Source organism: Hippoglossus hippoglossus, chromosome 21, assembly GCF_009819705.1.
Source record: "Hippoglossus hippoglossus isolate fHipHip1 chromosome 21, fHipHip1.pri, whole genome shotgun sequence".
In the NCBI taxonomy this organism is placed as follows: domain Eukaryota; kingdom Metazoa; phylum Chordata; class Actinopteri; order Pleuronectiformes; family Pleuronectidae; genus Hippoglossus; species Hippoglossus hippoglossus.
Genome location: NC_047171.1, coordinates 12,652,210 through 12,677,528, shown reverse-complemented (window position 1 = coordinate 12,677,528; position 25,319 = coordinate 12,652,210). Strand labels below are relative to the sequence as shown.

Below are 25,319 nucleotides of genomic sequence, written 5' to 3'. Positions count from 1 at the left end.
CTCTGAGAGTTTCAGTTGCTCGGTCGCTAGTGGCAACAGAGACGGATACGTTGCTCGACCGCACGATGGCGGCGTTCAGCTTCACGTTAGTGACCAGTGAAGGTACGCACCACACAGACAAACAACGGTAATCTTCTAAGTGTTCCTTAAATCCCCTTGTCAGTGTTGCGTTACTTTATGTTTATACGTGGCAGAGTTATTGGTCGCTTTCACCTCGTTTTGGAAATGTCTGTCGTGTATCATTGGAACGATTTGTATTTGATTTCCCTAAATTAAATATATGGATTTTGAACATCTTAACGCTTCGTTTTAATGCGTAAAATACTCATAAAGTGAATTCTTATTGTGTGTGTACATTAAATTCAGTGTGTGGGTGTTGTTAGTGTAAAGTATGCCACATTAAGTCTACTACTAATCAGGCTCGAACCAGAGACGCAGGGATTACGTGACATCACCAGGCCTCCAGGACACCCTGGTTTATTATTATTATTTATACTAGTTTGTATAATCTAATAGTCCCATGGTTGTTTTCCTCAGTGGCAGCGACTTTAAGTCCCAAGTATGGAGCAAACACACGGAGCCGCTGAGTGAGAAGAATTCACCGGCACTCGGGACAAGTCGGGCCCGCATGGCGTTATGCAGATTCCAGGGCCAGAGGGATTTATCCGGAGGGCCGAGGCCGGGGCTGGGGCTGGGGGGGAGCGGCTCCCGGGCCTTTGTGCACGCCCCCTTCTCATCAACTAGCGGGGCCGGGAGAGACAGACAAGAGGAAGGCAGCAGCATCCCAGGCCCAGTTCCCCCCCACAGCTCCTCCATCTGCACCGCGGAGCTGGACGGACCGGCCAGAATGTGGAGAGCACCGCTACTCAGACTCCTCCTCGTCTTCTTCGTGTGCTGCGTGCGATGGTGCCACTCTGAGGGTAAGTGGTGTGATTTATTATTATTTATATTTTTTGGGGAGCTTTATTTCCCATTTATTTATTTCATCTACACTCACTGACACCTTAAAGATTCACTGAGGCAAAGGCAGAGTTGTTGAGATACCAGTGATCCCCCCACCCTCTCATTGCGCTTGTTGCTCAATCAAAACAAACCTCAGATAAACTGAACTTTTTTTCTTTTTTTTCTTGGTTGAATTAAAGAAAAAGGTGAGTGCAGTTTATTTTTGATGAAAATGAAGATATTAAAATTGAGTGAACACTTGAAAACAACCCTGCTGAAGATTAAGAAAGCCCCTGTTTTACCCGAGCTACGGGATATCTTCCACTCATGTTAATGTGGCCTTTAGATAAAGTAAATCTGGCTGTAGAGCTAAACGTTTTACCACATAGTATTGCTTTAAAGGTTAGGCACAAAGCCTTCCCTCAGACAGATTGGAAGTTCTCTTGAGGAACTTTTGCCTGAGCTTTACTGTTGCTAGGTAACAGAAAAGAGCATGTGACTTACAGACAATCTGTGAGGACTGAGGGCTACTGGTACAAATCTCATTCGGCGGGGCAGGTTTTTTCACGCCCGCAAAATCACTGATTCAAACTTGATCGCGCCTGAGGGGAGAACTTTATTGTCCTAATGTGAGACGGACGAACAACATGCTGAGATGCTGCTCTTTTATACATGACAGCCTTGTGTTTGTCTCCTGTGTTTGTCGCCCCGGCTGGATCCTACTTCTCAAATTGTAATCTGCTTTCTTTTTGCTCAACCCTCAGTACGTAAGCTCCTTAGTGTGAATCAAGCAACTAATTACACTGCAGGTGCTGCAGAATGGAACCATTTCTACCTAAGGAGCAGTTTAAAGTTGAGAGAAAGAACTGCAAAGAGAGTAAGGTCACAGCTACTGCTTTCTTATTGATTTATTATGAAACATCCTATTTCCTCACTCGCTGACAGACACAGAAAAAAATAAATAAAAAGTCAAACTCTACATGCCAAAAAAGACAATATATCTGAGACTGTGGCATCTGAAAAAATGTTACTTGGCATTTCCTTTGAATCGCAGCAATCTTAGTACTCACAGCTGAACTTTGATGATGACAACTGAAACAAACAAAATGATGTCTTATCTAAAAAGCACAGTATCTTCAGTAGTAATTGGTATCTTCATAAGCACATATTTTTTGAGATTAACATACAAAAATAGTTTGGAGACTTGTGGGTTGTGATGAGGTTCCTCCATTTATCTTTTTTCGGAAGTATAAAAACAATGGCATATTAATGAGGACAGTAACCACCACAGTAGAATAAGCTTCCTGAACGTTTCCAGTGAAGTGTGAATCACATTGGGAGTATACTTTCCAGATTACAAAGGGTTTATTTGTGTAGTTCCACTTTGAGATGACAATGTACTTCCCCTAATCTTGGCTTGATCCTTCGCCAAAAAGTGTGATAGTTGTTTCTTCCCTAACTTGGGACACGCTATCCCGGCCTCAGCCTTGAAACTGATGCAGAATGCTGACACTGGTACTAATAGCTGATGTGACAGTCGGGGGCGATTTCGTGGTGGTCGTTTTGTTAACTACCCTCTGCAAATTTTGCTGTTCTATACATATTTTGTTAGTAAATTGAGTTGTTTTCTCCATTAATCATTGGCCGCTGACATCCTAATAACCCACTAAGTTCACAACAACAACCACAATTATGTTACACATTAAGTTGTTACTTCATGAGAGGACTATGAAACAGTATAATGAAAACAGACACGTTTACTAATGTCATTTCAGTCTGCTTGGGCTTGGGTCATGTGCGCAGCTATAGTCCGTCTTAATTTGATCAAACATATTTTCGGTTTTAGTCTCTTATGACGTTGATAAAAAAAACATTGCGTTCAAACTTCTAAAGGCACACAAACTTGCCAGCATGTGCACAGTAAACCTCATGCATGCCGGCTTCTTTCCGGTGTAGGAGCCTAAATCCTTGTGCAACAGTAACACAGCGTTAGAAACAAGAATGCAGTTGGCACAAATCGAGAGCAAATCCTTTCTTTTCCTGCGGCTCCCTGAGTCTAGGTTACAGACACTGAGGATGGAGTCCAGCCTCCAACTCACAGCTGGTGATCTGTGACTCACTGTACCGAGGAAAAACAAGTTGTCCAGTGGCTGTGGCATTGCATCGTAACAACTGAATTCTGTGATACATTTTACACAAAACCCATGTTGAGTTTTCCTCAGTAGTAACCAGACTAAAGCTTTATCCCTCGCTCCATCCATTTCTTCCTTTTGCTGCCATGCCAGTGCCAAAGCCCGCTCGGTTTTGTGCATCGCAGTTCAAGCCAAAGTCACTTGTTTGGCAATTGACTGCATTCTGCTGCTTTGATTTCCATATGAAATAGGCAGCAGCACTTCGCTCTGACAGCACGGACGGGTCCAGTGTTTCGTGCTGCCAGCAGCCGTTTTCACAACTCTTCTCCACACACACACATTCAGTCAGTTTGGAAGAATGCGCCAAAACAAGACGATGTCGGTGAAAGCTTGACGACATCTTTCAGGGATCCCACGTGACAAGAAAGAGATTCAGAGAGTTTCAGTGGCAGTGCCCAGGTTTGCTTAATGGGTGGCCGTGAGAGGGGAGCTCATGTTTCATTTTTGTTTCACCTTATCGCAGGAAGTGAGCCTTACTGTACTCTGCCTCCTCCTGCCCATCTCCAGAGTGGCATTTTTATGGCGACACTTCCAGTTATGAGTTCGCAGCCCTGCTGGCACCTCTTTTGTGCCATTGTAATTTCACAGTGGGGTTTAAGGCTTTTGGGGGGTTTCATTCTAATGAAAATTCCTCTACTGCTCTTCTTTGTTGGTCAATAGTAGGGCGTCCTTATCTTTCTGCATGGATGGTGCGGTGCGCTCTCCTGCTGTGGGTTTAAGTTGCTAATTTGAAAACACAAGGCTGGAAAGAAGAGAAAGGAAAACCACAAATAAAACACAAAGTACAGATATAAAACACTCATTAACTGACTCAGACTAAACCTTCTAATCAGTGGATTTGCATCATTCACTCAGTCTTTTATGTAATATTTACAGAGGTAGTCAGATTGCCACTTTGTCAGGATGAAGGGATAGAAACTTGAGGATTAAGGAAAACTTACAAAGGTGATGTTCTTGTTAGGATGTAAGAGGAACCCTCACACAACGTAGCGTTGTTGAAAGGTTCTGCTTCACTGTATCTGTCACCTTTCCCAGAAGTGATACTGCCAGGAAATACTGGCTACATTTGAAAGCCTCCTGTAGATGATTCTCCTGGGAATACGTGGTTTTAAGTTGACAAACTGCAGGTCTCAATGTTTGGCAGCTATAAACATCTTGATATTTTCAAAAGCAGATTTTATTCATTTGTTAAGGACATTTTTACGGTTTTCTTTCATAACTAGTGTTATTATTGTTGGTTGAATGTAATAACTTTATATTTAAATAATGTGAAAACATTTTTACTGTCCACTTTATTTGTTTTTTAAACTTTGTTGTCCTGGTGTTGTCATTTAATACTTAAAATCAACAAATATGCCTTTATTACCGGGGAAATTTTGTATTTTTGTTTCACAGAGAACATCTCTTTGCCATTCTTATACTGTACACTTGTCCCTGCTGCCAAGCTATAGATGATGCTGAAACCTCAGGGATCACTGCCTTGTAACAAAGGCTTCCTTTGAGCAGATCGTGAGCAATTTTATCATTAGTAAACTGAGCAGGAAAAACGGTTTGCTTCCCAGGTAGCTGCTGCAGGAGTTCAATTTGCAGCCTGGTTTTGCTGGGTTCATCGTAAAGACGTTTGGTTGGTCTTCAGTTAACATGAGACAAAGAAGTTTGATCAGAGTGGTTTTAAAGATTTTACTGCAGTAGCACATGCAGTGACCCCCACAACTGATGTGGAAGTCATCCATCTTTTAGAGAGTATATTAGATAAAAGAGATGATAAACTCCCTGATTTAAACTCAATAAATCAGAAACTTAGAAATGTTTAATATTGTATCTTTAAGATATTACTTTGTTACTGCACGTAAAACCACATATAGGCATACAAGTTTTACACAACATGTCTCTTTAATTTCTAGTAGCTTTAAGGCATTACAGAGGAGTAATGCAGCATTTCATTTTAATTATTCAAGTATTTAATAGGTTTTTAGTTTTGCTGTTAGTCTATTTGATTAAAAAGTGTTGTAAAAAGAGTGTTTTCAGAATGCAAGATACAGCAGGACAGACATAGACCACCAACCCCAAGCATGCACCACCAATCACCACCTCACAGCTCGTCTCGTGAAGAATTTGGGTTGAAATGGTTGTGGTACCACCCAGTACCACTATTTATTCCAATTACACCTCAGACCGGACAGGAACAGCATGCACCATAAATCAGGCTGTCGGAGAGACAATCAGAATTGCACATTCCTATTTGGACGGGTCTGATGGAGTGCTCTGCCACTGAACTATGCTGCCTGAATCAATCTCCCCTGGAAAATGTGGTAGCACCTTATCTCTACAGATGCCACTCAGTGAGAACATCAAAAGGAGGCTCGGGATGAGTGCAGTGAAGGTTGTGTAACTGTCGGGAGGACGGCTGGCACGCTTGTCTCCAAGGCTTGTCAATGCTATTAACAGCATGCTTCATCAGTGGAAGGCGTCTCTGCCCCCTCATGCCATGTTTTCATTAAATATACAGTATTTAAGTATTATCTGATTTCTTTTTTTATGACAGGATGGATAGAATAACAAAAGTTTGGGATATATTTGAATAATGATACGATTAATAATTGAATCAACATTTATATTTCAAAAAGTACGAAACTGAATGATAGCAGTGGATAATCTTCAGTAGTAATCGGTATCTAGCACGTATTTTTTGAGATTAACATACAAAAATACAGGCTAAATGGAGGAACCTCATCACAATCCACAAGTTGGAGACTTGTGGGTTGTGATGAGGTTCCTCCATTTAGCTTTCATCGGAAGTATAAAAACAATGGCGTATTAATGAGGACAGTAACCACCACAATAGAATAAGCTTCTTGAACTTCCAGTGAAGTGTGTAGTTCCACTTTGAGATGACAATGTACTTCCCCTAATCTCGGCTTGATCCTTCTCCAAAAAGTGCGATAGTTGTTTCTTCCGTAATTGTGACACGCTATCCCGGCCTCAGCCTTGAAACTGATGCAGAATGCTGACACTGGTACTAATAGCTGATGTGACAGTCGGGGGCGATTTTGTGGTGGTCGTTTTGTTAACTACCCTCTGCAAATTTTGCTGTTATATACATATTTTGTTAGTAAATTGGGTTGTTTTCTCCATTAATCATTGACCGCTGACATCCTAATAACCCATTAAGTTAATTTATATTTCAAAAGGTAAGAAACTGAATGATAGCAGTGGATAATAGTCATATTAGCATGTAAGAAAATGCTTTAAATGAAGTACTGAATTATGGAAAATTATAATTGTTCATAGGATGTGAATTGGGGCAGTTCCGCTGTGGGACAGGCCGATGTATCCCAGGTGACTGGCGCTGTGATGGGACATTAGACTGTGTGGACGACTCTGATGAGCAAGACTGCCGTGAGTTACTCATCACTCATTATATCATGTATATTATATGCCAATATATTCTCTGAGAGGGTTGGGATCTTCATGATACTCGTTGGATGTGCCATTCCAACCTGATCCCTCTTATTACAACAGTGGTGAGAGAAATACTCAGAATTACATAAATATTAGTTTTCAGTAAAAGAAGAGAAGTAATGTTCTTTATTAATACTTTAGAAAAATATACTACTCTTTAGCACATCCATCATATTTTAACTTGTTTTAAATTCTTAATCTGCAAGTAAACTATAGTAGCCAAATGTAGTTATTGAGTGTAAATAACAATATTTTCCTCAGAAATGTTGTGTAGCAGAAGTAAAACACTCAAGTAAAGTAGAAGTAACTCAAAATCACACTAAAGTAGTGTCAAGTAGAAGAAACTATAGTTCTACCAGTGGATTTCAGTCAAATGTTGTAAATACTGACATGCTCTGTGTGTGTTCCCATGTTCTCACAGCTCAGGTACCATGTGGTGACAGTCACTTCCAGTGCTTGAGTGACGGTGAGTGTATCCCTGATCTGTGGGTGTGTGATGATGAGGAAGACTGCGAGGATGGTTCCGATGAGAGGCAACACTGCCGTGAGTATATCTTACCATATCAGTAATTCTTTATCACCTGAAACCTTTGCACGCACGCACGCACGCACGCACGCACGCACGCACGCACGCACGCACGCACGCACGCACGCACACACACACACACACACACCTTTTTTTGCTGCACCATACATTACATCAATATTGTGTGTGTTGTAGTTGATGTTGTTTACTATAATTTTTTTACAAATTTCCTCACAGTTTAATTAAGTTTTATTTGGTGTTAAATGACACCTTAATATTTTTTATTACAAACTTGAATTAAAATCTGTGTTTTGGAAAAAAAAAGAAATGACCCTGGCAAAAGGTTCTGTGAGGATGAGGAGGTTAAGTATTTGAATTACAGTGTTGTACTTTGTATATATTTCCAAGTAGATCAAACTTTATCTATCTGGCTCAAACTTTCCTATGTGTTGCTTAATCCCCAGCTGGACAAACGTGCACCAGTGGCCAGTTCAGCTGCAGTAACAGGGCGTGCATCCCGGGAGAATACCGGTGTGACAGACTGGCGGACTGCTCAGATGGGTCGGATGAGAGAAACTGCCGTAAGTTTTCTCCAGGGTGGTTTCCTTTTTTTTTACATCTCAGGCTCCTGAGGCATTTTAATCAATTTGTTAAGATTAAGAGGCTCGCTGACTGACAGAATGGGCCACAATATGCTTCTTGTTGTCAAAGGTTGATTGCAGATTCCTTGGTGGATTAGTCAAGCTGAAGTTCAGCTGCTATGCCATTATTGTCCCGACATGGTAGACCCACAGCACTACACACTGTGGTAATCTCACAATTGCATAAAGAATGCTGCGGCGACTGCCGTTGTTATGCTGGCGGTGTTAAATTTGAGTCCTTTATCCTTCCCATTCCTGGAATTTTCACATTTAAAAGCTGAAATGCACACAGTTGTCAGGCGGATTTGAATGCATTGCATCCCCCTGATGATGATTTAATCTTTCAGATTACCCCGAGTGTACACAGTTGAGATGTGCTAATGGGGCGTGCTACAACCGGACTCAGCGATGTGACCAGATACTTGACTGCCGCGATGGCTCTGATGAGGCGAACTGCAGTAAGACACCAGTCAATTTTAGAACAAGGCTTTTTCCCAGCAACTGTCACTTGTGCTGATCAGTAACTAAATGGTTCTTTTTGTGTCCTTTTTAGCACAGCAATGCAACACGGGCCGGTTTCCGTGCCATAACGGCGAGTGTGTTCCTCAACGCTACGTCTGTGACCATGACGACGATTGTGGAGACAGAAGTGATGAGATAAATTGCAGTACGTAGCCTCTGTCTCTATATCCTCTTTTTTCTCTTTAATCTAACCGCATTGTCAGTCTAATAAATCGTATCTTTAACCACATCGATGAACAAATAAATTATTATTTAATCTTTGATGTGTAATTAAACTCTCCATTTCACCTACAGCATATCCCACCTGCAAGGGCAACTACTTCACCTGCCCAAGTGGCCGCTGTATCCATCAAGTCTGGCTTTGCGATGGAGAGGATGATTGTGAAGACAATGCTGATGAAAAAGGCTGCGGTATGGATGTAGTTGGAAACCAGTTGTCATACGTTTAGTTCATTTTTACTGTTAGACCCAGTCATGGCTGGTTAAGGAAAACTGAGTGGGCTTACTGGGTTACAACTGGAGTTCTCTGTGTGAACCAGATTCATCTCCAGTCACCATTCGGGCGAGCAAGACACTATGCCTGTGCTCCTTTAAGTGCGCTATTCAAATGCCTCTTTGTGGCACAAGATTGCGCAGCCCCCCCAAAGGGCTTTAGAATTCCTTCACACGGCTGTGAAGAGTGTGTGTTTTTAGAGGATGGGCTGCAGAAGCCCTCTGAGCCCCCATGTGACCCCCTCAAAGCTCCACTCCCCTGCATCGATTTAAAGTGACAGTAAATTCCCTCACAATTAAGTCCTAGTCACAAATTTCTTAAGACCAGTGCCGCATTCCTGTGGACCCAGTATAAAATCCCAACAGTCACATTTAAAGCTTACTGCTGTCCTATTTTTTTTCCCATGTGTAAGCCTTGAGAGATGATGAATCTGTTTGGCCTACAGATAATGTGTCGAGAGAGTGTTACCCAGGAGAATGGCCCTGTCCCTCCTCGGGCCTGTGCATACCCATGGATCAGCTGTGTGATGGGACAACTCACTGTCCCGACGGAGAGGATGAGACAAACACCACCGCTGGCCGCAACTGCAGTTAGTACCATCACAACTAGTGTACAGCTGATATCACAGAAACCGTGCCACTGAATTATGTTCCTCACCGCTCTGGTCTCCGTGTTGGTCAGGTATCTGGAGATGTGCCACTCTCAGCTGCGAGCACCGGTGTCATGCTTCTCCTGGAGGAGGGAGCTGTTCATGTCCTTCTGGTTACATTGTCAACAGCAACAATAGTCGCTCGTGTTTAGGTATATATATATTCATACTGCAACATTGCCCAATGATTTAGATTTTTTTGTATGTATATTATAGTAAGGAAAAATTACTATACTATTTGACACTTTCCCATGTAGCAAAAAGTTTTCTACTATTGCTAAGTTGATAAAGTAAGCAGTAGCTCTTTTCATACCTGTTTAGAATCATACTTAAATTGCAAAAACACCTTTTGAATATGCAGTGTGACTCAAACATTACAAAATTGGTGTTTAATCCTCATCCGCTCTGGTTTCATGATGAAGACTTCGATGACTGTTCGATGTGGGGTGTGTGTGACCAGCTGTGTGAGGACCGCGTTGGCTCCCATCGCTGCAGCTGCCGTGAGGGCTACACGCTGGAGCAGCACAGACACTGCAGAGCCGACGTCTCGAGTGAGTGTTGTACCCTCTCAAGTTCCAACTGATTGGTTTTACATGCAGTATGCTCAAATTCTGAACATATGAACGGCCCACCCCATTGAGGCCCATTAGCTTAGACCCACTTTCCTTCTTGCAGACCTCTGTGGCTGCTCTGCTGAGAGCTTGTGCTGCTTTGTGGTGCATCGTTGCGTACTGAACGTTGTTTTAGCTAGTCTCTGTCCTCTGTTGAACATACCGAGAGTGTTGACTTATTTGCCTTTGATGGGTATGCGTAAAAAAAAGAGTGTGAAATGACAATGGATAGAAAGTCCACTACCTTCATTAGTCTGAGTCATAGATCTGAAATAATGTGCTACATTCTTTGAAAATCACTACAATTCAGTTGTACATGCTTGCTACTTCAGTTTTAATACGATGTGACTTGTTGTATTTCTGTTTCCTCTGCAGCTGGAGTCCCTTCTTTGATATTTTCGAATGGCAGAGACCTTTTAATAGGTGACGTCCACGGCAACAATCTGCGCACTTTGGTCAATTCACGGAACAGAGGGGTTGCAGTGGGAGTGGACTTCCACTACACTCTGCAAAAGATTTTCTGGACTGATACCATTCAGAATAAGGTAATTTTTTGTATAACCAATTTATATATTCAATGATTTATTTACTCTTACTACTATGGTAGTCAATGTGCAGTGCCCCCAGAGTAGTCTGTTATGGCTGGGTAACATTTCATGGGTGGTAGACTAGTGTCTTCTTTGAGTAAATAATGGAGTTGGACTGGAGCTGACCATTACTGAATTCTCGCTGTTATCTGTTAAAATATCAGAAATGTTGATACTATAATAATAGGATTGCTGTTGGCTCCTTTGTGGCTGAGGCATAATGAAGGGGGGAAATAGATTTGGAAAGGAATCCAAATTGCCTGATCTTGAAGCCCGTCTGATAGGCTGGTATGATGTTCACATACCAGGGTGCAATTTTTGTAACTTGATCTTGTTCGAAGTTAATTATGCTGTATTTGTTTTCAGTGGCACTGTACATGTACATGCATTCTTTGGCCATCTAAAAAGTCTTTGTTCATCCCCTGCCTTGGCTCCTCAATGGTTCGAACCGCAGCCAAAGACTAGGACACATCTCTGACTGGGCATCTGTGTGTATCAGCCACCTCCATGGCAGCATGTCAGATTCAAAGTAGGGAGAGAACAAACAGGGCATGTGAATGCAACTGGAAAGGTTAAACTATCAGGCGATTTCCACATCTTCTGTTTCTCTGTAAACAGGTCAGTTGAAAGTCCTGCTTTTTAGATGTCGGGATTTTGTTTCAAAAGAAGCAGAGCAGTGCCCCTCAAACCAGCTGCATGCTGCCGAGGCTTCCAGACAGAGAAGCTAGTGTCATCATAGACCCTTTTTTTCCTTTGTCACAGTAGGAGAAGCACTGGTGAAAATAATGACATCAATAATGGCTGAATTCCATCGAGCTGCTTCAGTTTCAGGATCCTGGGAATGAGTGTGTTGGTGCCCTGTCACAAATCTAATTACACCTGAACAGAACAGAGCCATTGTTACTGTTGTCACTAACACCTGTGCTTTTCCTGCTGTGACATTTAAAACTGTCTGCTGTGAAGACCTATGGTATCTATAGAGTGGCAGGTTCAGATAACTATCTCACAGAATTAAAAATGTAACAAGACAAGTAGAATCCGACAAGCAAACAAATAATCTCCACCTTTCCCTATAGCATCTTCCTAAAATGTGTTTCTTGTTGTTACCTACATTCCGCTCGATTGGCAAAAATACTCTCATGCCCATATGCACATTGAAAGCACATTTTTATATTTTAATACTTTCTTCTCTTCATATTAGCTGCAAGGAGATCTCAGCTGAAAGCAACTTCAATATAATTGATGGAGGACAAAATCCACTTCTATCTTCTATCTAAAACTGATTCCAAAGTTCTACCAAAGTTAAAATCAGGCAGCTCCGGGTGTTTTTTGTGAAAAATCCTCATGTTGTGTTTCTGACTCTGCCATCGCTCAGCAAGAACACACTGAAATGCAAAGAGGGAATTTAGTTTAAAGAAAGAAGAACACAATTTTGAAAGACACCCGCTTGATTTGCCGAACTAACCCCACAGAAGCCAAATATTTGCTGTAGTTAAACTTCAGTAGTAATTTTTACACCAAACCAAGAATGTGGATTTGTCTCCCATCACCTACACTAAATAATTGATGGGATACCTTAATGGGTAGGGTTTTCAATTGCAGCACCTAATAACCCATCCAATACACCTACATGCATGTGGGTATATACTTAAATACTCTTAATAAAATCTGAATCTGTCCTTTAATATTTTTCCTTTATTTTTAGAAGCAGTAACCACCTAAGGGCTAAATTCCCGACAACAATGGTGTGTTTTGTCTACAGGTGTTTTCTGTGGATATGGACGGTTCCAACATGCAGGTGGTTTTAAACGTATCAGTTGACAACCCGGAGAACTTGGCTGTGGATTGGGTGAACAATAAACTGTATGTGGTTGAGGCCAGCGTCAACAGGATTGACATGGTGGACTTTGATGGAGGTAACCGGGTCACGCTCATCACTGAAAACCTCGGAAACCCTAGAGGACTGGCAGTGGACCCCACTGTAGGGTAAGCACATCTCCTGGTTTCCATCCAGCCTTCCATTCATCTATCCACCCATCCCCACATATAGTATCTGTCGTGCTCCATTGGCATGGAATAATGGGGGGGTGTGTGTGTGAGATTAGGAGATTGCCCTGGGTGGATTAGTGTGGAGCAATGTAAGTGATGACCCTCAGTGTAATCCAATAGTATAGTTCAAGGGGGGAGGTTGGTGGTGGCTGCAGAGAAGTTGCTCACTGTAAATTAAACAGCATTCTGTTGAGAGGCAGAGCCACCCACCTGGAACATAGTCTGAGGCTGTGGACACTAGAGAACGGCTGATGTGGATTTTGGGGCTAATGTCGATACTAATATTAAAGAGTACAAAATGTCAGATATATTGGCTGATATCCTTTTTATTTATATTTTCCAAATGGCAATGATTACTAAGATGTCATTATCAAACGTTTATGACTAAGGAATGTAGTTGAATCTTGATATTTTTCAGTTCAACCATAAACTTTATTAGAAAACACTATAAATAAAAAGAAAACACAAGTAAAACAAAATAAGTAGAAAATAAGCTTTTTTTGTAAACCGTAAAATATAAATACACATGTTTTCATCATTTTGTATTCTGTAAATAAAAGTTTTCGTATCGGTGCATGTCGGCAAACGCTGATACCAATATGTCAATGACAGGGTAAATGCAGATTATTTTAACGGCCAACTGATAAATCATTCCCCCTCCTTTCACACAGGTACATGTTCTTCACAGACTGGGAGGCACTGAATGGACAGCCAGCCCTGGAGCGGGCATTTATGGACGGCACAAACCGTCACGGGATCGTTTGGAGTAAACTGGGCTGGCCAGCTGGTCTCACAGTGGACATCGAGGCCAAGCGCATCTACTGGGTTGACAGTCGCTATGACTACATCGAAACGGCAACATATGATGGCCTCCACAGGTACATATACCATATGGGATCCCACAAAAAGAAGACAATAATTAGAAAGATGAATGCATTGATAATGGAATAAATCAATTTCATCATTATTTCCTTTAATAGAAAAACAGTGGTCCATGGAGGTGCTGTGATCCCACACCCATTTAGCATCAGTCTGTTTGAGCACAGTGTCTATTTCACTGACTGGACCAAGATGGCTGTGATGAAAGCCAACAAGTTCACCGACAGCAGTCCTCAGGTGGTTTACAGTACAGCTCAGACTCCACATGGAGTAGCAGTGATACATCAGCTGAAACAGCCTCAAGGTAAGACCCTTACTGAGCCAAGTGTGCATTCTTCAGAGTGGTCCAGCTCACAAACTGTATCTCATAGTTCTACAGAACTTCAGTGTAAATTAACCCAGATTTTCTGCTGTTGTTTCCAAAGGAAGAGTTGCAAATAGCTATCGTTGAAGAAGATCACAGTCCCTAATTGATCTCATATGAGTGTCTCATGCCATTTACTGGGATTTGTTTTGTCTTGTCTCCAGTGCCAAACCCTTGCAGTGTCGACAGAGGTGGCTGTGAGCAGATCTGTGTTCTGAGTCACAGGAGTGACAATGGAGGACTGGGTTACAGGTGCAAATGTCGCATGGGCTATGACCTCCATGCTGATGGAAAGCGTTGTATGGGTAAAAGAACAATTCTACTATTACTATTTCGCTAATTATACTGAACTCCCTAAAGATATAACTCACCTACACAGCAACCAACATTGGTTTCATGCCATTTAACCTTGTCTTGCTTGTTTCATTATGATGTCTTGGTGAAACATAGCCCTGATGTCAATTGTTTTGTGTGCCGATGTCCTGTTTGCAGCTGTGAGGCAGTTTCTGCTGTTCTCCAGCCAGCTCTCTGTGAGAGGGATCCCCTTTAACCTCTCCACCCAGGAAGACATCATCCTGCCCATCACTGGATCCCCTTCCTACTTTGTTGGGGTGGATTTTAGTGCCGAAGACGATGCCATCTTCTTCTCAGATACAGTCAAAGATATCATCTACAAACAGAAAGTGGATGGGACAGGTGAGAATCATGTCGCTATAGCTGAACTACAATATCTTAGACATTCACAACAATAGAAGAAAAGTTCAGCAGCTAAAATGTTTACAGTGTTTTCTCTGTGCTTACATATTTGGAGCAGAGAGCTCTACCATGTGATTCAGTCAGGCTTATACAGGGAGTTATGGGAGTGCCTGATGGGGCCGACTGGTACAATGGGGGAGTGAATGGACACGAGTATGGACAATGGAAATGAATCATAAAATAAACCTACATCTAAAACTAATCTTCTGAGTAAAGACTAATCAAGGGTGTTTTACCAAGCAGTTTTGATGTTTAGTTAATAAACGACCACTTCAGCCGTGGCAAGTCGTTACTAATGTGATAATCCCTGAGGAGTCACACCGTACCAAAAAAAAGAAAAGAAACACCACTGCCCTGATCTGTGATGTTGTTTTTGGAGCTGCTCTAGTTTTTTCTGTCCCGTCTGGTCCACATGGGGAAAATGAAAGCTGACAGCCTATTTATTTAAATGTGTTCCTCTTTCATCTCTGTGGTAAACTGTGGTCTGATCTGTACAGGCAGGGAGGTACTGGCAGCCAATAGAGTGGAAGGTGTGGAGGACCTGGCTTACGACTGGATTTCAAAAAACCTCTACTGGACTGACCCGCGATACAGGAGCATATCTGTCATGAAGCTGGCTGATAAGTCGAGGAGAGCCATCGTACGTAACCTCAACAACCCGAGGGCCATCGTGGTGCATCCTCTTCTTGGGTAAATCAGTATAAGATCCTTAGAATTGTTGTACCCAAATGTAAAATATTAACATTTTGCTTAACCTCCACTTTAAGAGGTTATGTAGGTAATGCAGGGTCACTTCTAATTCTGCACTTTTTAGGTTGAGGGGATACAGTGGTATTCAGACTTGTATTGGGACATATTACTATCATACATTTATACTGCCCCAATAAAAGAGCTTTAAGCCAGTTTACACCTGTACTGAATGTTCTCCACTTTAATTAGTTTTTAGAATATTCCTTTGTTTTTAAGGATCGGGAAGGAAATCCCTGCAAAAGCAACCATGTACAGTAAACCTGGTCACACACCTTAAGATGTACTCACCAATTCATAAACTGTCCTCAAAATAAGCCCCCACCTGATAAAACAAGAATCCTTATTTAGAACAAGCTCTTATTTCCGACTGCCTCAAAGTCAAAAGACCTCTGTGTCCAACAGCTGAGATTAGTTGAGTGTGAAGGGCAGTATTGTAGTTGGCTTAAACCGAAAAGCTCCATAATGTGAAAGAATCTAATATAAAAGCTTTTTTGATTGAAATATGACTGAATGATTTTTGATCCTTGTTTTTTTCTTTTTCTAAAGGTATATTTTTTGGACTGACTGGTACCGGCCAGCAAAGATTATGAGGGCATGGGGTGACGGGTCACATGCCCTGTCTATTGTAAACACCACTCTCGGCTGGCCCAATGGCCTCGCTATCGACTGGAGGTGAGCCAGAAGTCTTACAGTCTCATAATACACCATTTCACCTTCTTAATATCACTTAAGATTTATGTAGTTTTTATTTTCTTAAACAATGATCTTATATTTGAGTATTTGTGTGACTGTATTTTGTTTCTCATCCTCCTCTTGTTTCTCTGCTTTGATCTCCACGCAGCGCAATGCGTCTGTACTGGGTGGATGCGTTCTTTGACAAAATTGAGCACAGCAATTTTGATGGAAAGAACAGGCTTTCATTGGATCGCATTACCCAGATCTCCCATCCATTTGGTCTCACCATTTTTGAAGGTAATAAGCCTGGTATAAACAACAAGTCACCTGTAAAGTTCCAGTTCAGTAGAATGTGTTTGATCTGAATAAAGAAGAATTGCGTCTATTAAGATTGAACAGTGGTTTTTCAATTTTGCTTTAATGCTTATCATGTCAAAAGATCAATTACTGCTACAAGGAGGTGATGAAAGATGAAAAGACTTTCTGTTGCTCCCGTCCCAATTAGGTTATGCATATTTCACCGACTGGCGTCTGGGTGGCATTGTACGTGTGCGCAAGACTGATGGTGGGGAGATGGTCATTATCAGAAGAGGAATCAGCCACATTATGCATGTCAAATCCTTCAACTCCAACTCTCAGATTGGTCAGTAGCTTCATTCACTGCTCTTCTCACTGTCTCATTCATGTCAGTCCTATTCCTTGGTAATCAACCTTTACTCCCCTTCTCAGGTTCCAACTTCTGCAACAGGCAGGCAAATCCTAATGGGGACTGCAGTCACTTCTGCTTCCCAGCCCCAGACTCTCAGCGGGTGTGTGGTTGCCCATACGGCATGAAGCTGTCGCCCAATCAACAGACGTGTGTTGAGGACCCTTCCAGCGAGCCCCCCACACTGCAGTGCGGAGCCAATTCTTTCTCCTGTGGCAACGGCAAATGTGTCCCAAACAGCTACAGATGCGATGGTGTTGATGACTGCCATGACAACAGTGACGAAGTCAACTGCGGAATAAACAGTAATGCTTTTCTTGTAAATCCAGTTTATTGTACTGGTCCAACCTGACCAGGGTATAAACCAGTTTTCATGTCCTGGGTCTTTTAAAAAAAAAAAAAAAAATTCTCTTCAGTTTTATGATATTTAATCAAGATCCTCTCTTTTATCTCAGACAACACTTGCTCCCCCTCTGCATTCACATGTGCCAATCAGCGCTGTGTGCCTGCCAGATGGCGCTGTGACGGGCACAATGACTGTTTCGATAACAGCGATGAGAACAACTGCCCTACACGCATGCCTGGAACATGTCCATCCAATCAGTTTACCTGTACCAACCATCGCTGCATCCCACAAACTTGGCGTTGTGACACTGATAATGACTGTGGTGACGGTTCAGATGAAGCTGACTGTCGTGAGTATCCTGATTGAGGCTATCAATTCAAAATTAATACATTTACTTTGTCAATTCTAAATGCCAAATAGGCAGAAGCAAGGCATCAAGGAGCCCACAATTATTAGAGTGGCAGCTCTTAATTTCAAGAGCCAAACTACAAGCAATGTCTAAAGAATGAGTTTAAAATGCATTATACTAGATTTATAGTTTTTAATAAAGTAATGGATGAGCCTATGTATGTGGCCTTAATTATAAAAACATAGATATGAAAGCTGGTTAATAGTCACATAGTAACATTAATTAGATTATTACTGAAGCATAGTTTTTTTTTTTCCGTAAAGAAAACTAAGACCCGTGTAGTTGTGTATTTATTGGCCAAGAAAGCCAGAGAAATTAGCTTTAAGGAAGAAGTTCATACTCTATATTCTCATATTCTACAATTTGTGTTGACAGATCTGAGGAGCATTTGTAATCCTGGACAGTTTCAGTGTCCAGACCACCGCTGCATAGATCCCAGCTATGTCTGCGATGGGGACAGGGACTGTGTGGATGGGGCAGATGAGCAGGGATGCAGTGAGTACCTTTCTACACTACAGTTTTCCCTGGACATGCACATAGTCACAGGTCTTATTTGGTCCTTACTTGTCTTTTGAGTGTTTTGTGGATAAAATCTATTTCATTATTTCTTTGTTTATGTATTTATATAACTAATAGAAATTACTTGAGATTGCTAATCAGATCTATTTGCATCAGATCTCAAGACCATGTCGATTTTCCTATGACCTAACTGTAAACTTGCTTCAGTCTATCCTCTCAGTGTGACATGTTATTATGACGAGTTATTTCAGATTTTATTAGCTCAAGCATGTTGAGCTAATAAAATCAGAAATAACTCTAAATGTTGTAGAGGTCAATTGAATGTTCAAATTCAACAAGCATTTGTTAAGCCTCTTAGTTCATTGATCTCATTGCCTGTGTTTCACAACAATGTAGCACAGCATACATGCACAACTGCAGAAATATGGAATATCAGTATTAACATACTCAACTGGATTTTTTCAGTCTATAGCTGCACTGTGACTGAGTTCAAGTGCTCCAGTGGTCACCAGTGTATCAACTCCTACTACAAATGTGATGGAGTCTTTGATTGCAGCGATCACTCAGATGAGCGAAACTGTCGTAAGTATTTCACGTAAACTCTTCCTTTGGCCCCAGGTCATAAGCCTGAAGCATTACTCGATCTTGCACGATTATGCACACAGTTGCTAACATGTTTGAATTTTGATTCTTTGGTCCGTACCCAAAAATTATTTTATGGTGTTTCCTAATGTATTTCAGCTACCAGGCCTCCAGGGATGTGCCACCATGAGAGTGAGTTCCAGTGCCAGTCAGACGGGAGCTGTGTCCCGTCTACCTGGGAGTGTGATGGTCATCCAGACTGTGAGGACGGCAGCGATGAGCACCACGCCTGCCCACCTCGCACCTGCCCTTCCACACTCTTCCGCTGTGACAATGGCAACTGCGTGCTACGCAGCTGGATTTGCGATGGGGACAACGACTGCAGGGATATGAGCGATGAACGAGACTGTCCCACGCCGCCTTTCCGATGTCCAAGCTGGCAGTGGCAGTGCCCTGGCCACAGCGTTTGCATCAACCTGACCACAGTGTGCGACAACACTCCTGACTGCCCTAACGGTGCTGACGAGTCTCCTCTTTGCAGTAAGTCCGTTCTCTGCTTTTACTCTTTGTTGACCAAAAAGGCTTGATTGTTTTATTACATTTCCAAGTTTGCCGGTCTCCTCAAACTCAATTACATTGTCACATCACATGACAAACAGGATCAGACTCACAACTGATTTAGTTTTAATGCCACATTGTGTGTTTCTTCATTTGTGCTTGATTTCACGTAAATTCTGAATTGAATGTCATCTGTTTGTCTTTGGATTCTTATTTTGAAATCATGCACGTGTGTGATTTGACCTGCATTAGCCTGAAAATGATGTGTGATCTGCCTTTCTTGCCTTTCTCATAACTTTCAGATGAGCCTTTGCCAGGTAGGAACATACTCTCAATCATTGGTATTAATTCTGCTTTAGTAGTTTTTCGATCGCTTTCAACTTTCAACATAAACAATATCTATAGTAAATAGTCTCAGATTGTTTCAAGCAGCATGAATCTCTGCATGTCTGACTGACATCTCTCAGTGGATGCCTGCACACCACCTGAAAACTAACCTTGACAAGACTGAACTACTTTTCCTTCCAGGGAAAGACTCTCCCACCCATGACCTGACTATTAACTTTGACAACTCCGTGTTAACCCCCACTCAGACTGCTAGGAACCTGGGTGTGACACTCGACAGTCAACTCTCCCTTACTGCCAACATTACTGTAACAACACGTTCCTGTCGATTCATGCTGTACAACATCAGGAGAATACGTCCCCTTCTCACTCAGAAGGCGGTGCAGGTTCTGGTCCGGGCCCTGGTCATCTCACGCCTAGACTATTGTAACTCCCTCCTGGCAGGTCTACCTGCTAGTGCCATCCGACCTCTGCAGCTCATTCAGAATGCAGCAGCTCGACTGGTCTTTAACCTAAATTCACTCACACTACTCCGCTCCTCTGCTCCCTTCACTGGTTACCGGTGGCTGCCCGCATCCGTTTCAAAGCATTAGTACTTGCGTACCGGATCGGGTCCAGTCTACATCCAGGACATGGTCAAACGTTACACCCCAGCCCGTTCACTCCACTCTGCATCTGCCAATCGGCTTGTTGCTCCCTCACTGCGAGCTCAACACTCATCAAAATCACGACTGTTTGCTGTCCTGGCTCCTAAATGGTGGAATGAGCTCCCCATGGACATCCGGACATCAGAAAGTTTACACATCTTCCGCCGCAAACTAAAAACACACCTCTTCCGACTATACCTTGAATAACATTTTAGTAACTAACAATTTAGTAGCACTTAAATGGCACTTACTTATAGCACTTTGTAGTTTTGCTTTTTTGAAGAAATTGTACTTTCTCTATTCTTGTTGTTCTGGGTTTGTACCCTCATGGTTGAATGCACTTATTGTAAGTCGCTTTGGATAAAAGCGTCAGCTAAATGAAATGTAATGTAATGTTTCAAAGCATGATCAAAGGTGTGTTGGGTTTTGCAGTTCTAAGCACACTGAATGACAGAAGTTAGTGTTTGTTTATTATCATAGAGTGCTGTGTACATATTAATGAAATCATTTGATGGATTTTTTTTTTTTTTTTATCATTTCCTTAGTTTATTTTGAAATGAAGATTTTTCAGTCCTAACTTGTGCGTCCCCTGCTTTCAACGCAGATCAGGAGAGCTGTTCTGACAACAACGCCGGCTGCACCCACGGTTGCATCCAAGGGCCATTTGGGGCCCAGTGCACATGTCCTCTGGGTTATCAACTGAGCAATGACTCCAAAACCTGTCAGGATATAGATGAGTGTAATCCCCCTGGACTTTGTAGCCAGCACTGCTTTAATGAGAGAGGTTCTTTCCGCTGCCACTGCCAGGACGGTTATACTCTTGAAGCAGACCAACGAACCTGCAAGGCCTCAGGTAAAGAGGGAGTGTGTCTTAAACCCTGTGTGTATGGAACATATTGGTCCCCTGGTAGTTATACATTACCTGTTATTTTCTATAAATTAGGAAAATAGGCATATTATTAGTCCTACAGTAATTTGGATGTCAGCATGATATGCCTATTCAGCACAGTTTTCTCCACTGTGCTGGCTGCTGGGCAGGAATGAACTATTATAAGGTGGTGGGGGGGGACTTGGCCACCAGACTCCTAGACTGACACTCCCCCGTGTCTCTCTCTGCTGCTCTGATTTCTTAGATAAGACAAATAACATATATGTCACTCAGTGGCCATCACTGGTATAATTAGGACATAATCACCAACAAAGGGCCGTTTATAGGGAGCGTGCCTGACATGAGCTCCTCTTCCACACAGATAACCCGCTGAAAGGCTTTGCAATACAATGGCTCATTATTTGGACAAAAGCGCATTCCCTTAGGATTGCCATTTGAGTAGGATCCCATTTAACAGTCCTGTTGTATAGTTTTGGAAGACATGCAAAAGCTGATAAGTGCTCTTATTAGCTTGAGAATGGACATGAAAAACAGGTAACAGAGATTTGACGTCTCTTTACAGATTCCCGTCAGGCCTTCCTCCTCGTGGCCAGTCGAAATCAGATCATACTAGATGACATAACAACTCAGCCCAACGTCATCCGCTCACTGGTTCGAGATGGACGCAACATTGTGGCCCTAGACTTTGACTCGGTTGAGGACCGTGTTTACTGGTCTGATACCAGCCAGGACAGAATCTGGAGTGCTCACAAAAACGGCAGTGACAGAATTGTGGTAAGATTGATTTGTTCCATTTTTCTTACACATACATTTTTGACCATTTATGTACGTTATGTACAGTTCGACAGCGTCACCAGTAAATCATCTGTGACTAAGATTGAGTCTCTTTTGGACAGATATTTGACAGTGGAGTGACTGTGACAGAGAGCCTTGCTGTAGACTGGGTGGGCAGGAACCTTTACTGGACTGACTATGTCTTGGAGACTATTGAGGTTTCTAAGCTGGATGGCACCCATCGGACGGTATTAGTCAGTGAAAACGTCACTAATCCTCGAGCCCTGGTGCTGGACCCAAGGGACAGGTCAGTGACACTCAGAGAAATCTGTGTCTTGGAATATAAAGTATGAAACAGCTTTTAAAAGTGTAAGCAGTTGGTTTTAAAAGTGGAGCATTTGGTTTTCAGTGCTCACCTGATGTTCTGGACCGACTGGGGGAGGAACCCCCGCATTGAGAGGGCCAGCATGGATGGAAAATTGAGGACCGTTATCATAAGCAACAAACTGTACTGGCCCAATGGTCTAACCATAGACTACCCAAACAACTTGTTGTACTTTGCTGACGCCTACTTGGATTTTATTGACTACTGCGATTATAACGGCAACAACAGGAAACAAGTTCTTGCCAGTGACCTGGTGAGTGTATGAGAAGGCAGATTTTATTATGACAAGAAATCATATTTATGTTAACAACCTTATAGTAAACAGTACAATTTTCTTTTGAATAGTATGTGTAAGATGCACTTGTTTTTCTTTTGCTACTCTCTATGAAAAGGTACTGCAACATCCCCACGCAATTACCATTTTTGAGGATTTTGTGTATTGGACCGACAGATATATCAACCGTGTGATGCGAGCCCATAAGTGGCATGGGGAGAACCAAACAGTGATGCTGTTCAACCTCCCTCAGCCCATGGGTCTGGTGGCAGTACACCCAGCCAGGCAGCCAGCAGGTATGGCAAAGATAATTACATACGCCAATCTCTGACCGTTGTGAGGCCACCAGAATAGATTTGGTTGATAATGAAGCCAATATGCAGCAAGATATAACCTCTATCATAGTGTGTGTGGGTATGCATCATGTAACTTTGTGTGTGTCCGTGTGGTTTGACAATGTTTAGGTGAAAATCACTGTCTAAGGAGCCCCTGCACTCACATCTGCTTGCTCTCTGCGGTGGGGCCGATGTATTACTCGTGCGCCTGCCCCTCAGGCTGGACACTGGCAGCAGACCAAATCACCTGCACCAGAGGTATGCATCCTGCCAAATGAAGGAAAACACTCATCACTCAGTTTGATGAAAAAGGAAGTCAGGTCAGATCCTGGTGATAAGTACTCATTAGGTATTCGTCTTATTGTTGTGAAAGAGCACACTTGTTATTTTAGAAATTGTGGTCCTTGCATTTGCCGCCATATCAAAGTAGGTAAAAAGGAAAATCTTCGAAAACACTCAGGTTGTGTCCAGGTTCCTGTCAACAGTCTCCCATTTAGATTTTTGTGTAAACTGCTGTTCCAGTCATAAATATTAAGATCATATAAGTGTGTCTTTCAAGGTCTCGAGAAGACAAAGGAGCTTTAATTCGAAGCCCAACGGGTCCCCCCTAGGTCAACAGCTTAACTCGTCTCTGGTTTCAGCCCATTCAAGCAAAGCAGAAGACCGTCTCCCCCTGAGATGATTATCCAAGAATGAAAATGCCCTGCAACCATTCATCGATTCTAATCTCTGATGACAAAGCAAATCAGATTGTAGGACCAACTTTCACCAGTCAATCCTCTTTATAGATAAGGGACTGTTAGCTTGGTAGTTTTATTTTGCACCAGATAGCAAAGAAATGAAAGCCACTTCAATAGTATTGAATTACAAGTGACCAAGTCCAATAAAAATGCTTAACTAGCTCAGTTTCAGAATTAGTTTCATAATTTTCATTTTAAAAGGACTGGAATCCCAGTCTTTAAAAACAAATAGCTCTTGTTTATGTTTGTTTATGTTTAACTGTAGGGAAAATAGTTTTTGTTACTCTAGTGAGTTTATTGATTAATTTAGCTTTTTCTTTTTTACCTGTAGTTGAGGATCCCTTCCTGGTGGTTGTGAGAGACAGCATCATCTATGGAATTTCCTTGAACCCAGATGACAAGAGCAATGATGCGATGGTCCCTGTAGCTGGGCTTCTGAATGGCTATGATGTGGACTTTGATGACAATGAACAGACCATCTACTGGGTGGAGCACCCGGTAAGTTGCGGTCCAAAGACAGACATGCACTAAACTCCTGAAACAAAAAGAATGCAAATATCTCAGGATGAAAAAGTGGAGCCATACACATAGAAGATGTGGACGAAGATGTTATTTTGGAAAGACAACAAGATAATAATAATATTTGACTGAAAATAGCTTAGTTCCCCCCCTTTTTATCTGTTTTCGGTACATGCTGGGGTGGACAGGGATTTTATGTGTTGCTCAAGAGACGTAGTAGAGCTATTAAGTCTACAGGAGACATAATATACCTGTGTTGTAACTTTGCATTTTACAGTTCAGTTCATCATCCAAGGACAACTAGGGTTAACCTGTTAAAAAGTACATCAAACTAAAACATGCCAGAAAAATATAAAACTAGATTCTTCCTGCACATCTCATTCAACAGGGGTAGAGATTAATCATTCGTCCTTTCTCCACCAGGGTGAGATCCACAGGGTGAAATCAGATGGTACTAACAGGACAGAGTTTGCCCCTGCAGCCATCCTGGGCTCGCCTGTCGGCCTGGCCTTGGACTGGTTATCAGAGAACCTATACTACACCAACCCAACTACACAGTCTATTGAGGTGAGATAAATATTACTCTGCCTTGTTATTGTTTTTCCATTTATCACTGGCTGTACATTTTTGATAATTCCTCTTGTTATGGCAAAATCCAGGGATTAAGGCAGTGTCACAACACAGGACAGTAAAGGCATCTGTTTGTGTATGTGCTTGTTCAGGTTTTGAAGTTGAGAGGGGAGGTGCAGTACAGGAAAACTCTAATCACAAATAACGGCTCTCCAACTGGCGCTGGAAGTCCTGTTGGCATCGCCGTGGACCCAGCACGTGGGTAAGCCCCATTTAACACAGTCCTGGCACAGCCCCTCATCCCCACAGCTACTGAGCTCTAACAGCCTCCTCATCGCCATCTGCTCTGCCTCCAGAGAGAACTTAACCAGTGTTACTGAATACCACGCTGCACTCTCAGAACCCAGCGACATACAATACAGAGCGGTCAAGAAACAAGAAAAACAATCCCCAACCATCCCTTTTCACTCTTATCTCATATTACTACTTAATACTTCAGCTTCTGGTCCATGATAAATTCGTCATGACTTTCAATCCATGACGTCATGAGTAAATTCTCTCACTTACCAACAACTTTTTATATCACTGCATAATTGCTGAAAGTGTGTTTATTATTGTGTTCC

At 42.2% G+C, this 25,319-nt stretch overlaps 1 protein-coding gene across 7 annotated transcripts in view; it reads left to right on the top strand.

Annotated features, from left to right (window-relative positions):
• The first annotated feature begins 715 nt into the window (after positions 1-715).
• lrp2a (low density lipoprotein receptor-related protein 2a) overlaps positions 716-25,319 on the top strand; it is a 49,034-nt gene continuing 24,430 nt past the window's right edge. For 3 of the 7 annotated variants that reach the window (XM_034573897.1, XM_034573896.1, XM_034573894.1), the window contains exons 1-35: positions 734-920; positions 6,426-6,533; positions 7,018-7,140; positions 7,587-7,703; positions 8,111-8,221; positions 8,317-8,430; positions 8,580-8,696; positions 9,224-9,367; positions 9,460-9,579; positions 9,850-9,978; positions 10,414-10,583; positions 12,388-12,611; positions 13,346-13,552; positions 13,655-13,857; positions 14,082-14,222; positions 14,410-14,613; positions 15,171-15,363; positions 15,970-16,095; positions 16,265-16,395; positions 16,604-16,741; positions 16,828-17,109; positions 17,260-17,499; positions 17,935-18,054; positions 18,544-18,660; positions 18,820-19,200; positions 19,521-19,535; positions 20,815-21,063; positions 21,662-21,873; positions 21,996-22,180; positions 22,283-22,511; positions 22,651-22,828; positions 22,997-23,125; positions 23,939-24,105; positions 24,550-24,693; positions 24,849-24,958. In XM_034573897.1, the coding sequence (XP_034429788.1) occupies positions 848-920; positions 6,426-6,533; positions 7,018-7,140; positions 7,587-7,703; positions 8,111-8,221; positions 8,317-8,430; positions 8,580-8,696; positions 9,224-9,367; positions 9,460-9,579; positions 9,850-9,978; positions 10,414-10,583; positions 12,388-12,611; positions 13,346-13,552; positions 13,655-13,857; positions 14,082-14,222; positions 14,410-14,613; positions 15,171-15,363; positions 15,970-16,095; positions 16,265-16,395; positions 16,604-16,741; positions 16,828-17,109; positions 17,260-17,499; positions 17,935-18,054; positions 18,544-18,660; positions 18,820-19,200; positions 19,521-19,535; positions 20,815-21,063; positions 21,662-21,873; positions 21,996-22,180; positions 22,283-22,511; positions 22,651-22,828; positions 22,997-23,125; positions 23,939-24,105; positions 24,550-24,693; positions 24,849-24,958 (5,651 nt within the window). In that variant the 5' untranslated portion in view covers positions 734-847. Of the gene's footprint in view, positions 921-6,425; positions 6,534-7,017; positions 7,141-7,586; positions 7,704-8,110; positions 8,222-8,316; positions 8,431-8,579; positions 8,697-9,223; positions 9,368-9,459; positions 9,580-9,849; positions 9,979-10,413; positions 10,584-12,387; positions 12,612-13,345; positions 13,553-13,654; positions 13,858-14,081; positions 14,223-14,409; positions 14,614-15,170; positions 15,364-15,969; positions 16,096-16,264; positions 16,396-16,603; positions 16,742-16,827; positions 17,110-17,259; positions 17,500-17,934; positions 18,055-18,543; positions 18,661-18,819; positions 19,201-19,520; positions 19,536-20,814; positions 21,064-21,661; positions 21,874-21,995; positions 22,181-22,282; positions 22,512-22,650; positions 22,829-22,996; positions 23,126-23,938; positions 24,106-24,549; positions 24,694-24,848; positions 24,959-25,319 lie in introns of all 7 variants that reach the window. The other 4 variants (XM_034573898.1, XM_034573895.1, XR_004612488.1 and 1 more) reach the window with 3 other exon arrangements.